The 14,453-nt window shown below is 41.3% G+C and overlaps 1 protein-coding gene and 1 non-coding gene across 6 annotated transcripts in view; both read left to right on the top strand.

Moving 5' to 3' along the window:
- The window catches only part of Garre1 (granule associated Rac and RHOG effector 1), an 89,253-nt gene that overhangs the window by 66,933 nt on the left and 7,867 nt on the right, over positions 1 to 14,453 (top strand). For all 5 annotated transcript variants that reach the window (XM_046448152.2, XM_058580434.1, XM_046448154.2 and 2 more), the window contains 3 exons: positions 691 to 788; positions 10,920 to 11,045; positions 12,363 to 13,396. In XM_046448152.2, coding sequence (XP_046304108.1) covers positions 691 to 788; positions 10,920 to 11,045; positions 12,363 to 13,396 — 1,258 coding nt within the window. The remainder of the gene's footprint in view (positions 1 to 690; positions 789 to 10,919; positions 11,046 to 12,362; positions 13,397 to 14,453) is intronic.
- Trnav-cac (transfer RNA valine (anticodon CAC)) lies at positions 14,205 to 14,277 on the top strand. The gene has a single exon. It is a non-coding gene; the product is annotated as a tRNA-Val (tRNA).

The raw sequence follows: 14,453 nt of genomic DNA, 5'->3' as shown, positions 1-14,453 counted from the left end.
TTACAAATGGTCTTTTCTGGGGCTGGGGATATAGCTCAGTTGGTAGAGTGCTTATCTTGCATGCACAAGGCCCTGGGTTTTATCAAAAAAAAAAAAAAAAGAAAAAGAAACAAATGGTCTTTTCTGAAGCTTTGGTTCATTGTTTAATCACATTTTACTTCGTTCAAGTACATAGAAAAAAAATTCTAAGATAAAAGAAACAATAATTCCGAGTTAGCATTTATAGTGTGGAAAAGTGCCAGAGGTGCTTGAAAAGTTCAGTCATATCCTACACCAATAATTCAGTTTCTGATTAATAAGGTATCTTTTTTTTTTTTTTTGAGTACTTGGGATTGAACCCAGGGCTTTGCACATGGTAGGCAAGCTGTCTACAACTGAACTATACTCCTGGCCCTTCTTGGTTTATTTTTGAGATATAGTCTCACTTAGTTACCTAGGCTGGCCTCAAATTTGTAATCCTCCTGCCTCAGCCTTCCAAGTAGCTGGAATTACAGGCCTGTACCACCATGCCCAGCTACTTTCTATTGTCTTCATGGACTGTTACTGGCCTTACCACAGTTGCACTGCCCTGGGAATAGTTCTTACTGCAATCACTCAGCATCAGTAGGCTCATGTTTCGGATATGTTTGTGATCCATTTTCCTTTCTGAAAGCTGGCAGTTGTTTTTTTTTTTCTCTCTCTCTCTCTTAGGTGGTAGTTGACACAGCACAGATTGAAAATAAAGAAGCCTATGCCCCCCAAATCAGTTTAGAAGGCTCCAGAATCGTGGTTCAAGTCCCATCTACATGGTAACTTGACTCTTATATTATACCAGAAGCCTAAGCTGTGATTGAAGTTTGCACGTCTTTGAAATGATTGCTTTGTTTGAACAAGCCCAGTGTTGGCTGACACAGCAGGTCTTGTATGTGTGTGGGGTTACGGGAAGCAATGGCGTGTTAGTAGCATATGGCATGATTGTTGGTCTATGATCAGGAAGCCAAGATGTCTGCAAAATACCCTTATTGGCCATATGTTAACTGAAATACCATACTCTTAGGTCATGATCTTCGTCACCGAGTTTAGAAGTTTTAAACTTACTGTATCATTTTCTCTAAATCACCTATTATTTCTCTAAAGTTGAGTAGAGAACATAGAATTTCTTCTTCTCCGTTGTCGATTCCAGCTACAACCCTGATGGTCTTTATCTTTCTGGGAATTGAAACTAGAGGCACTCCCCTACTGAGCCACATCCTTATTCCCTTTTGAAATTTTTAAAATTTTTGAGGTATGGTCTTGCTAAGTTGCCAAGGCTAGCTTCAAACATGATCCTCCTGCCTGAGCTCAGGAGTTGCTAGTATTAGAGGCAGTGCCACCACACCCAGCATCCCCGATGGCCTTGAGCCTCATGTCTATTAAGTACCCAGAATCATTGCAAATCTATGGACAGGGTTCTTTTTACTTATTAATTACATTTGTAACATAATAGATAAAGGATTATTGAAGGTTTTTGTGGGTGGCTTTTTGAGGTACTGGGGGTTGAACCCAGGTGTGCTCTACCACTATGCTGTATCCACAAAACTTTTTTTTTTCCCTTTGGTACTGGGGATTCCGGGGTGCTTACCTACTGAACCAGCCACATTCCCAGCCCTTTTTATTTTAGTCAGATAGGGTCTGACTATGTTGGTGATGGCACTTTGAACTTCAGATCTTCCTGCCTCAGTCTCCTGAGCTGCTGGGATTATAGGTGTGCATCACTGCACCCGGCCACAGCCCTTCCAATTTTCATTTTAGGATCTTCCTAAATTGTCTAGGCTGGCCTCAAATTTACAATCATTTTATCTCTGCCTCCAGAATAGCTGAGGTAGACAGGTACCACCATACCCGACAATAAAGGATTATTATTATTTTTTTTTCTACTCCTGGAGTTGGGGTGTGGCTCAGTGGAAAGAGTACTTACCTAGCATGTGCAAGGCCCTGGGTTCCATTCCCAGCACCCCCCCCCCAAAAAAAAGGCTACAAATCAATAAGAAAATGGACAAGGAGGTGGGTATGTTGGTATACACCAAAAATTTTAGCTCCTTGGAAGGCTGAGGGTCTGGCTTAGTAATGGAATACCCCGTGTTCAATCTCTAGTACTGAAAAAAATAAAGAAAAATGGACAAGATACCTGATGAAGCAAGGCGGGAAAGAAGAGATATTATCAACAAAAGATGAAGAAAATGTGTAACCTCATCTAATAATCAAGGGAAGACAAAGACACCGTATGATGCCATTTTGCCCAAAATGTTTGTCTTAGAAAAATAACTAAATGTTGTGACAATACTGGTTTGGGCTACACTACATGAACAGGCATTGTTAAATGGAGAATAAATAACATGGCTTTTTTGGAGGACAGTTTAATGCATCAGAAGCCTAAAATAAGGGATATGACCTCAGCAGTTTCACAATTCCTCCACTAGGGATTTGTGCATAAAGATTTGGCTGTAAAGATTGGCATCATAGCTTTGTTAATAGCAAATGTTTTCTAATATGTTTAATTTTTGCTATTAAAAATTGTAGCAAAAATTGATGAATACTTAATTATAGAGGAAATAGTTAAATCATTTAAGTAGGAAGAGATTGATGTCTACACAGACTAAAGTAGTAATTGGGCAATGCATACAATTTATATTTAAATCATTTGGGGTGTGTAGTGGGGTAGGGGGAGCTGTTATGTGTTGCTGGGGATGAATCCAGGGCCTGCACTGGCTAGGCAAGTATTTTACCACTTAACTATGCCCCCAGTCCAAAACTGTTTATTTACAAACAGTTTATAAACTGGGGGACAGGAGTGTACTGGTGACTGAACCCAGGACTGTATCCCCAGCCCTTTTTATTCTAAATTTGAGACAGAATCTCACTAAATTGCTTAAGGCCTTGATAAGTTGCTGACCTTAAACTTGGGAGCCTCCTGCCTCAGCCTTCAGAGCAAAGTTCCTGGGATTACAGGCATGCACCACCACACCCAGTATACTTGAATTATTTATTTTTGAACCGTGAGAGTGCAATGGTAGATTCTGCTAAAAGTGTTCAGAACCTATTGATGTAGTAAGTGAGGGTTGGCAGTTCATTTTGTGTGTCTCCAAATTTTCCTTCTATGAGTATGCTCCTGCCAAAATTTTAATTTGATTGTTCAGGTGGTTTATTTTCCTGAAATTAATAGTAATTTTTATAAGTACATATCTTCATTTCTTTTTTTTAAAACATTTATTTTTTTAGAAGTAGTTGAACACAATACCTTTATTTTATTTATTTTTATGTGGTGCTAAGGATTGAACCCAGGGCCTCGTACATGCTAGAAGAGTGCTCTACCGATGAGTCACAACCCCAGCCCCACATATCTTCATTTCTATCAAACAATAAATTAAAAGCTCACTTCCCTACTTTTCTATAAGATTTTGGAGTTCCTGGATTCCTAATTCAGTTTTCCAATTCATATTCTCATTGAATGCCTGAACCCTGGTGGTGCAAGCATGTAATCCCAGGTACTTCAGAAGCTGAAGCACACAATTCAGTCAGCCTGGGTAATTTAGTGAGACCCTATCTCAAAATAAGGACTGGTTGTAGCTCAGTGACGAAATGCTTGACTAGCATGTATGAGCCCCTGGATTCAATCTCCTAGTACTACAAAAACAAAAACAAAACAAAACAAAACAAAAAAAATATTCTAATTGAAAAATATTAAACTTTGTCAGGATTCTTTTTATTTTTTAAATTTTATTTATTTATTTATTTTAGCTGTTGATGGACCTTTATTTTATTCATTTATTTTTATGTGGTGCTGAGGATAGAACCCTGTGCCTCACAAATGCTAGGCAAATAAGTACTCTACCACTGAGCCACAGCCCTAGCCTCAGGATTCTTATTTTGAGGAGGACAGATCGAACTTTCATATAGTTGGGCGAATATAGACAGCTAGTATTAAGATAGTTAGCACTTCTGGATTTTCTTCCAGAACTTCTTTCCCCCATCTCCCCCCATTGATTTCCTGTGTAATTCACTACATCTCCCAGAAAAAAAAAAAAAAGAAAAAAAAAACTTCTAGAGTGTGATTCCTTGTAGAGACTCCCTCTGCTGGTAGGCTTTGGTAAAGATGCAAATTATAAAGGTTTTTGTTTCTTTGAAATTACAGGTTGAGATGTATATATTATCTGAAATGCTTGGGGCTAAAAGTGTTTTGGATTTCAGATATTTTTGGAGTTGGGAATATTTGGATGTGCATATAATGGGATATTTTGAGGACAGAACCCAAATCTAAACATAAAACTCATGTGTCATATACACCTTATACGCTTAACCTAAAGGTAATTTTATACAATATATTTAGTGTGCCTAATTTTCAGGTATAGAATTTTCAACTTGTGTTGTCATATTGGCACTCAAAAAATTTCGGATTTTTGACCATTTCAGATTTTTGGATTAGGGATGCTCAACCTGTACAAATTACGTGATTGTTGAATGCAAACAGAGTGATTAATTTACTATGTCTTTGAAAAGATAAGACTTACAAAGCAAGTCAAGAGTTTATTATATTCTCTGCTTTTAGTGTTCAGTTGCCAGAAGATGTTCTCTCTCTCTCTCTCTCTCTCTCTCTTTTTTTTTTTTTTTTGTGCTAGGGATTGAACCCAGCAGTGCTTTACCACCGAGCTACAGTCCCAGATTTTTTTATTTTTTATTTTTATTTTGAGGAAAGGTCACACTAAATTGATTAGAGCATTACTAAAGTGCTAAAGCTGGCCTCAAACTTGTGATTCTCCTGCCTCAACCTCCTGGGCAACTGGGATTACAAGCATGCACCACTATGTCTGGCTCAAATGATGTTTTTTCCCCCAAAGAAATACTTTACTTATATTTTTAAGATGTCATATCTTTTGTTTAAGGAATCTATCCATTCTTCTTTTTTTTTCCCCAAAAAATATTTACTGAACACCTTCTGTGTACCAGGCATTGTTCTGTTCTTTGGGATTTAATCACGAGCAAGACAGAGTTCTTGCCTCTCACAGAACCTATGTTGTAATGCTAATAAGCATAAGAAGTGAGTCCAAGCACTAGCAAGTGTATGAGGGACAAATGAGGAGAGCCATGTTATTTGCTAGAGAATAATTGAGGTAAAGGAGGAGAGGAGACGGGTAGATGGTGAGGTTAGTCAGGAAGGGCCTCTTTGAGGATGTAGTAGGATTTGATAGGAGCTGGCCATACTGAGAGCAGGTGGGGAAGGCAGCAAAAAGGGAGACCTGGGGAGTAAACTTGCATGATTAGAGATAGTGGTGATAAAGAGGGGGAACAGGTCAACATTTGCAGGTCCTTGGGGGATATGAGGTTTTTATTTAAGTATAGGTGAAGAGTTTTAAACAAGTCTTGGTGATTTGTCCACAGATCAGGTTTGGTCTCAAGGGCATATTATTGATCAGCTCTCAAGATTAATAAATTAAATAAAAATGCCAATTTGTGTTTTTTTTCTCCCAGAAAGAGAAATTATTACCACCAGGAACTATAATGCTCCATTTTGCAATGACACTAGCATCTAGCAAATGATCTCTTAGTGGGCAAAATCAGTGACAAGCCAAATCACAATCTGAAGTCAGCTTGGGAACATAGAGCAAATGTGTCCTGATAGTTAGTGATTCCAGGCTGAGAGAATTGGGTGCACTGAACCTTGGCCTGTTCCAGTGATCAAGATTGTCTCCCAGGAGTCTGAGGTCTGCTTGGGCACTAGCAGAGCTTGCCTTGTTGCTTACCTTTTCCTGAGCTTCTAGCTATCTACCTCTCATCCCCAGATATATTTCTTCTCAAGCCAAGTAATATTGGGTAGTACTGCTGCCCCCTTAGGGTGGCCTTACAATTGCTTATTTCACATCTGGCTCCCAGAATGCCCAGAAACTGGCCAACAGCATCTTCTTGGTGGACTGAATTCTCTCAGAAAGACCTCTTGCCTGGACATGGTGGCATACATCTATTATCCCAGTGCTTTAAGAGGCTGAGGCAAGAGGATCAAAAGTTCAAGGCCAGCCCACAGCAACTTAGTGAGACCCTGTCTAAAAAGAAAAAATTTAAAGAGATGGGGATGTAGCTCAGTGGTTAAGCAGCCCCTGGCATGGACACCCACAAAAGGGCCCCTTAGTGAAAGTGCCCTGAGTGGTGAAAAGCAGTTTGCCATATCAAGATCTCAAGGAAAAGCAGTCCGGGCAAAGGCAGCAGCAAAAGCAAAGATCCTCAGACATGTGCAAACCCACTCAGACAGAGCTTTAGGGACAAGGTACAGGGCCTTGAGAGCTATGGTGAGGGGTTTAGATTTTATTTCATTCATGATGAGATGCTGTTGGAGTGTTTTAAGCAGAGTGTGATGTGATCTGATTTGACTCACTCTGGCTGCTGTGTGAAGGATGCACTTTAGAGAGGCAGGAATAGAGAAAAATAGATTAGATAGGAACTAATTCCTGAGGGCAGGAGGTGTGGTTTCCTGGAGCAGGGCAGCAATAACAGATGTAGTAAGAAGTGCCTGGATTCAAAGTACATTTTGGAAGACAAGCTCTCAGGATTTTTTGATGGGTTGGTTATAGGGTGTCAGGGAGCTAAAGATGATTTATAGGTTTTGAAGTGGACATTTGTGTCACTTTTATACTAGAGAAATCTGTAGGAATCAGGATAGTTTTGGAGGGAGGGGGGGTGTGAGTTGTACTGATTAGGTTACCTCTCTCTGAGGAGAGAGAACAAAAAGCAGGAACATTGTACCATACAGAGGTGGTAGGGGAGGAGAGGGGGGAGCAGAAGGAGTCACCAGAGGAGACCAGAAAGGAGCTTTCTGGATGGAAAAAAAATGGAGCAAGCCTGGGGCACTGAACTATGCCCCCAGTCCAAAACTGTTTATAAATAGTTTATAAACTGGGGGGCAGAAGGGTACTGGTGACTGAACCTAGGACTGTATCCCCAGCCCTTTTTATTCTAAATTTGAGACAGAATCTCACTAAATTGCTTAAGGCCTTGATAAGTTGCTGACCTTAAACTTGGGAGCCTCCTGCCTCAGCCTTCAGAGCAAAGTTCCTGGGATTACAGGCATGCACCACCACACCCAGTATACTTGAATTATTTATTTTTGAACCGTGAGAGTGCAATGGTAGATTCTGCTAAAAGTGTTTAGAACAACACAACATTTTGGAGACCCTGTTTTCATTAGCTTTTATCACTGTGACCAAACTATCTGACAAGAACAACTTTTTCACAGTTTCAGAGGTCTCAGTCCATACATGGCTGACTTCATTGTTCTCTGCCCAAGTGAAGCAGAACATCATGGTGGAAGGGTGTGGCAGAAGAAAGCAACTTGGGACATGTGAACTGAGAGAGAGAGAGAGACAGAGAGAGAGAGAGAAAGAAAGAGAGAGAAAAAAAACATAAAAACACACTCCCCCAACCAGAAACAAAATATAAACCTCAAAGACATGCCCCTAGTGACCTACTTTCTGTAACCACACCTTGCCTGCTTACAATTACCACCCAGTTAATCCAATAAGTGGGTTAATCCACTGATTAGGTTACTGCTTGCATAATACAATCATTTCATCTCTGCACTTTTTTTTGTTGTTGTTTTGGAACCGGATATTGAACTTAGGGGCACTCTGCCCCTGAGCCACATCCCCAGCCCTATTTTGTATTTTATTTAGAGACAGGCTCTCTCTGAGTTGCTTAGCACCTCGCTTTTGCTGAGGCTGGCTTTGAACTCGTGATCCTCCTGCCTCAGCCTCCCAAGCTGCTGGGATTACAGGCATGCACCACTGCGCCCAGCCATCTCTGAATATTTTTGCATTGAGCTTTTGAGGGATTCCTCATATCTAAACCATAGCAAGATCTAAGTTGGCTTTTAAAAACCTATCTTAAGGGGCTGAGGTTGTGGCTCAGTGGTAGAGTACTTGCTTGGCATGTGTGAGGCATTGGGTTCGATTCTTAGCACCATATATAAATATATGAATAAAAATAAAGATCATCCACGTCTAAAAAAATTTTTTAAAAGCTATATTAATTGAGTTAGAGTATAAAATTCTGATGGGAGTGGAGCAAAAGAAGAATAGGAAGTAAGGAAGAAAAGACAGTGCATTTACTCGTGGGGAGTAGAAAAATGGGACAGTACCTGGGGAATGTGGGGCTGAGAGGGTGATCAGAGAGGCTGCTTTCTTTGCCTCCTAGGGAGTGCCACAGGGGAATAAGCTGATCATATAGTCTTTGGGAATGCAAAAGGGCACACAGTGTCCAGCACTCATTTGGAGGGCTAAACTATGGCAAAAGCAAGTTGTGCCTTACAGTAGGACAGGAGGGAAAACAGGCATGTGAACAGATGCAGGTGAACTAATGGAATTACCAGAAAGTGAAGGTGAGGTGGATCTCTTCTGCTAACTTGCATTTTCTTAGCTTAGTAAGAGTTGAGACAGATGAGAATGGAAGAGGTAACAGGGATGTCAGATCACTGGGGAGAGGGGAAGGGTGTGAAATAGTCATCTTAAAAAGAAGTAAGCTGGGGTTGTGGCTCAGTGGTAGAGTGCTCCCCCTAGCAAGTGCAAGGCCCTGGGTTCGATCCTAAGCACCACATAAAAATAAATAAATAAAGGTATTTTTTTCCCAACTACAACTAGGAAAAAAAAAGGTAAAATTAGCTGGGCATGGTGGTGCACACCTGTAATCCCAGCAGTTTGGGAGCCTGAGGCAGGAAGATCATGAGTTCAAAGCCAGCCTCAGCAAAAGTGAGGTGCTAAGCAACTCAGTGAGACACTAAGCAACCCAGTGAGACCCTGTCTCTAAATAAAATACAGAATAGGCCTGAGGATGTGGCTCGGAGGCAGAGTGCCCCTGAGTTCAGTCCCAAGTACCACAACCCCCACCCCCAAACTAAAAGAGGAAAAATTAATTTATGGAGGTCATGTTTGTTGCTTGCCTAAAATTTGCAGTGAGTTCAAGTTGCAAACTTTTCCTCCACTGACTCTTACTGTCTTTGATACAAGTATCCAATTTTGTAGAAGGAAGGAGGGGCAGAAGCATTATGGAAGAGTTTGGAGAGGAGCAGATAATTGTGCCAGACCACAGAATCTCATCAGGGCAAAGAGAAAAGTTAGTATTATCCTGGGTGTTGGATAGTAAGAGGACATTAGGCCTCCTGAAGTCATCTCCTTCACCAAGTTCTTCTCTTCCTACTCAAAAGACAGTCATAGATAGCAATCCACGGAGGTCTACAAAGTCCTGTGCTCACACAACACTTTTGACACTGAATGTGTGAGTTTCCTACACCAAGCAATTCTCCAGTTTTCTGAAGATACTGGGTAGCCTACATTTTAATGGTGACACTAAGTACCTGGAGTGGCACAGAGCCCACAGGTTAATGCTCAGCCCACAGGCTGTTTCCCATTTCAAACTCCAAGTGTAAGCCTATTACAAGTTGGGGTTACATTTATTGGTTTATTATAAAGGATATTACAACAGTACAGATGAATAGCCAGATGTTCAGAGATCTATTGAGCAATATATAGAGGAAGGGATGCAGAGCCTCCAGGCCGTATCCAACTGTGTCCTCCTCCTAGCATCTGGATGTATTCACCAACATGGAAGCTCTCCAAACATATAGTTTAGGAGTTTTGGGTGGCTTTATCATATAGGAATGATTGATTACTAACTCAGTCCAGAGCTCTCCCTCTCCTGTCTCCCAAGATAGAGGACAGAAGTCACAACCTTCTCATCGTGACTTGATCTTTCTAGTGACCAGTCCCCACCTGAAGCTATCCAGGAGCCCACCAAAAGTGATATCATAGCCAGGCATAGTGACACACACCTGAAATCCCAGTTCATCAGGAAGCTGAGGCAGGAGGATCAGAAGGTCAATGCCATCTGGGGCAGCTTATTAAGACCCTGTCTCAAAAATAAAATCAAAGCCAGGCACAGTGGCACATACCTACAATCCCAGCAGCAACTCTGTGGGACCCTATCTCTAAATAAAATACAAAAAATGGCTGGGGATATGACTCAGTGGTTAAGTGTCCGTGAATTCAATCCCCAGTATATATAAATAAATGAATGAATAAATAAACAAACAAATAGGCTGGGGATGTAGCTCAGAGGTAGAGTGCCCCTAGGTTCCATCCCCAGTACCTATGGGATCAGGGAAAGTGTCCTCACTAGAATAGAAGACATCTTGTCACCCTGGAAATTCTAAGGGATTTAGGATATCTGTGTCAGGGACCAATGTCAGAGACCAGACTCCAGAATAAAAGCTGCTCCTAGCACCCCAATCAGAAAGTGACAAAAATTTTAGGAGTTCTCTGCCAGAAACTGGAGGTGGAGACCAAATATAGGCGGATGGTCTCCAACTTATTTGTTCAACTTAAGGATTTTTTCAACTTTATGATGGTGTGAAAGTGTACCCATACAACCATTCTATTTTGTTTTTCACTTTCAGCACAGTATTCAGTAAATGACATGGATGGTTACTATTTTATTATAAAACAGGCTTGTGGTAGATGTTTTTGTTTGGTTGGAAGCTAATGTAGGTGTTCTCAACATATTTAAGATACACTAGACTAAGCCAATCTACGATGTTCTTTATATTAAATGTGTATTAAATGCATATTTGACCTACAATGTTTTCATCTCAAAATGAGTTTATCGGGATGTAACCCCATCATAAGTCAAGGAGCATCTTTATTTCTTATTATATCACAAGATCCCAGGTGCTATTGATTCTTCCCCCTTGTGCAGAGCAGTAAGTTCTAATGTAAGCCTAGTTGTTCTCTCATTATTCTTATAATTATTGATTTTTCACTGGATGCCAAAAGGGCATAAAAGATATAGCCTTTTCCTTGAGGCTTTCTTGAAACACCTTTGCAGAAAAGTGCAGCTAAGACTAATGCAGCCTGGTTTATGCCTAGGTGCCTGAAAGAAGACCCTGCTACCATGTCTCTGCTGCAGAGAAGCCTCGATCCTGAGAAGACCCTGGGTCTGGTGGATGTGCTTTACACAGCTGTGTTGGACATAAACCGCTGGAGGGCTGGGAGGTTGGTGTCTGCAGCAGTCGCTTGAATTGGCTGTGCAAGTGGTTTGTGTTGGGTCCATACCCACTGACAGTGTGACTGTGTACAGTTTCATGTGTGTTCATGTCACTGATAGTATATGGGTAAATAGGCAAGAAAGAGAACTTTTGGGTAATATTTATCTTGGAATAAGTTCAAACCTCTATATTGGACTGGGGATGTAGCTCAGTAGCAGAGCATTTGCCTAGTATGTGCAAGGTCCTGAGTTCAATCTCTAATACTCAAAAAGTTGTGGAAAAGTTGCAAGAATTGCTCTTTGCCTTTTACCCAGAGTATCCAATTTGTTAACACTTTGCCTTTATTATTTGTTTTATCATGAGAGTAAATCCATCAAGAGAACCTTTAACCCAACTCATATTCTCTTGTGAACTAAGAGCAGAGAAATGTTAAGAAAATTTACTTATAATCTTCACAATATTTACTTATATCTGAAGGCAGCTGACAGCTGGAAGATTATCTTTTTTGTGAATTGTTAGTTTTAGAAGTGGTAGATATCTTAAACATTTAGCCACGTCTCCTCTCTATTAACTCATGAGTACCCAGAGGGTCTGAACAGTGAAATGATTTCTCCAGGATCACACCCTCTATCGCCTGCCTCAGCTCCCACCCCATGCCCTTTCTAACTGTAGTGTTCCCTTTTAGTACAGGAAAAAATGTTCAAAAATCTTTGGAAGCAGCATCTATCCATTTGATAATAGCAATCATAGTATCCCCCAAGTCCTCTCCTCCACCCCCTGCTATGTAGGATTATGCATTGTCCTTCTGCTGAATTTCTGCATTCTCAGTCTCCATCCTGCAGGCACAAAGTTAGCCCTTTGCTCTTATATCCCTACCTCTCGCATGCTTTGCTGTCCAGTGCTACAGTTAAAGAGTTTCATTCAAATTCCTGAGCCAGAATTCAGTGTTACTCATTTTCACATTTCTGTGTTAGACACTATAGAATATATATACTCAAACCCTTGGGTGTTCACTTTTTTAGATCTGTAAAATAATGAACCTGATACCAGAGAGGTCTTTTTTGTTCTCAAAATTTTTTTTATTTTTTATTTTGGCAATGCTGGATATCAAATCCAGGGCCTCACTTATGCTTAGAAACCAGTTTTTCTTAAATGCAAAGAGGTCCATTTAGGACTAGAGTTGTAGCTCAGTGGTAGAGGGCTTGCCCAGCGTGTGCAAGTCCCCAGTTCTGTCAAAAAAAAAAAAGAGAGGTCCATTTCATCCATCTCATTAACCAGTTTGTATATTTGTCTCAACCCCTCTCCCCTACCCCCATTTAAATAGGGAACAAGCTTTACCCTGCATACAGATACAACTTCAAAGGGAAATTTGTGATTTTGGGAACCAGGCTGACCTGCCTTCTGGAAATGGAAACAAGTCTTCAGGTGGCCTGCAGAAGACATTCTCCAAACTGACATCCAGGTTCACCAAGAAAGTTTCATGTACCAGCTCTAGTGGCAGCACAAATTATTCCATCCCAAGTACCCCTTCCAAAAATGTCTTCATAGCTGGGTGTTCGGAAGAGAAGGCCAAAATGCCTGGTAACATTGACACACGGTTACAAAGCATTTTGAACATTGGTAATTTTCCTAGGACTACAGACTCTTCACAGTCAGCTCAGAATTCCAGTAATCCAATGGCCAATGGTTTTCTTCTAGAGAGGCGTGAGAACTTCCTGCCTGGGGATGATGGCAAGGATGACAAGGGTATGAACTTACCAACTGATCAGGAAATGCAGGAGGTGATAGACTTTCTCTCAGGCTTTAACATGGGCCAGTCGCATCAGGGTTCCCCATTGGTGACAAGGCGTAATTCTGCTGCAACAGCCATGGTGACTGAGCAGAAGGCAGGAGCCATGCATCCACAGCAGCCATCATTGCCGGCGCCCCCTTCATCACGGCCACCACAGGCTGGGGCACACGCAAGTCTGACATCCCAGCCAGGTTTGGCATCTCAGCAGCAGTCCCCAAAGCAACAACAGCCCCAGGTCCAGTACTACCAACACCTGCTTCAACCCATTGGACCACAGCAGCCTCCACCCCAGCCTCGGGCACCTGGGAAATGGGTACATAGCTCATCCCAGCAGCCAGCACAGCCTGTTGGAGCAAATCTGTCTCCTCTTGGTCAGTGGCCTGGCATATCTGATCTCAGTTCTGATTTGTACAGCTTGGGCCTAGTGAGCAGCTACATGGATAATGTGATGTCAGAGGTTTTGGGACAAAAACCACAGGGACCTAGAAATAACACCTGGCCAAACCGTGACCAAAATGATGGAGTCTTTGGAATGTTGGGAGAGATTCTGCCTTTTGATCCTGCAGGTATGTGAGGCTTGCTTCCTTCTCACTTCATTTGAACATAAAATGTGATCTCTGAGAACTTCTCTGGGCCTGTCTGCTACAGCCTTACATATGAAAGTGAAATAACTTAATCCCCCTTTAAGACCCTTTATCATTGTCTGGAGGCAAGTACAGAATAGATCCTGCAAGAGTGGAAAGCAGTAATGAGGAAGAGGCTGAGAAGGAAAGTGCAACTATTTTTTACATTATAGAGGACAGAACTGAGGTTAAGAGAAGTTACTTGAGGGGCTGGGGTTGTGGCCCAGTGGTAGAGCACTTGCCTAGCATGTGTAAGGAACTGGGTTCGATTCTCAGCAATACATAAAATAAACAAACAAACAAACAAATAAATATGCTGTATCCATCTATAACTAAAAAGAGAGAGAGAGAAATTGCTTGAATGGCTCATAGTCCCATATTTCAAGTGGCTCCAATCTGACTTGAAAGTCAGTGCAGACAGCTCTTTGTGGTGCACTCTTTTCCTGACTATACAACATATTCTCATGCTTCTTTTTACCCAACTCTAGGGCCTTGTTTAAGGTGGTAGAGGGCTGGGAATGTAGCTCAGAGGTAGAGCACTTGCTGAACATGCATCAGGCCCTGGGTTCCATCCCTAGCATCACCAGGGGAAAAAATATTTTAAGGTGGTAGAACACTTTCCTGCTTCATAGAATACAGTTTCTGGTGTAGACAGTGTGAGAATGCCACCAGAGTCATCTAAAAATTTTTGAGAAAGAACTTAAATACAAAACTGGGAAGAGGAATTAAGTTTAAAATCAAATTAGGGGATGGGGATATAGCTTAGTTGGTAGAGTGTTTGCCTCACATGCAAAAGGCCCTGGGTTCAATCCCCAGCATCCTCCCCCCTCCAAAAAAAAAAAAAAAGTAAATTAAAAAGAAAAAGATAGTAGAAATTGAAAATAAATCTAAAGGATCTTTGGAAGTCCAGTAAAATAAAGTTTTGAGGAAAGAGAAAAGAGCTAGAAATACAGATAAGGGAGAAATTAAAAGTACTTTGAAAGATTAAGCCAACATGGTG

This window comes from Marmota monax, unplaced genomic scaffold, assembly GCF_021218885.2.
Source record: "Marmota monax isolate L192 unplaced genomic scaffold, Marmota_monax_Labrador192_F-V1.1 WCK01_AAM20220418_F8-fsc00101, whole genome shotgun sequence".
Lineage (NCBI taxonomy): Eukaryota > Metazoa > Chordata > Mammalia > Rodentia > Sciuridae > Marmota > Marmota monax.
Note: the sequence above shows the minus strand (reverse complement) of the source record. Positions and strands in the feature narration are given on the sequence as shown.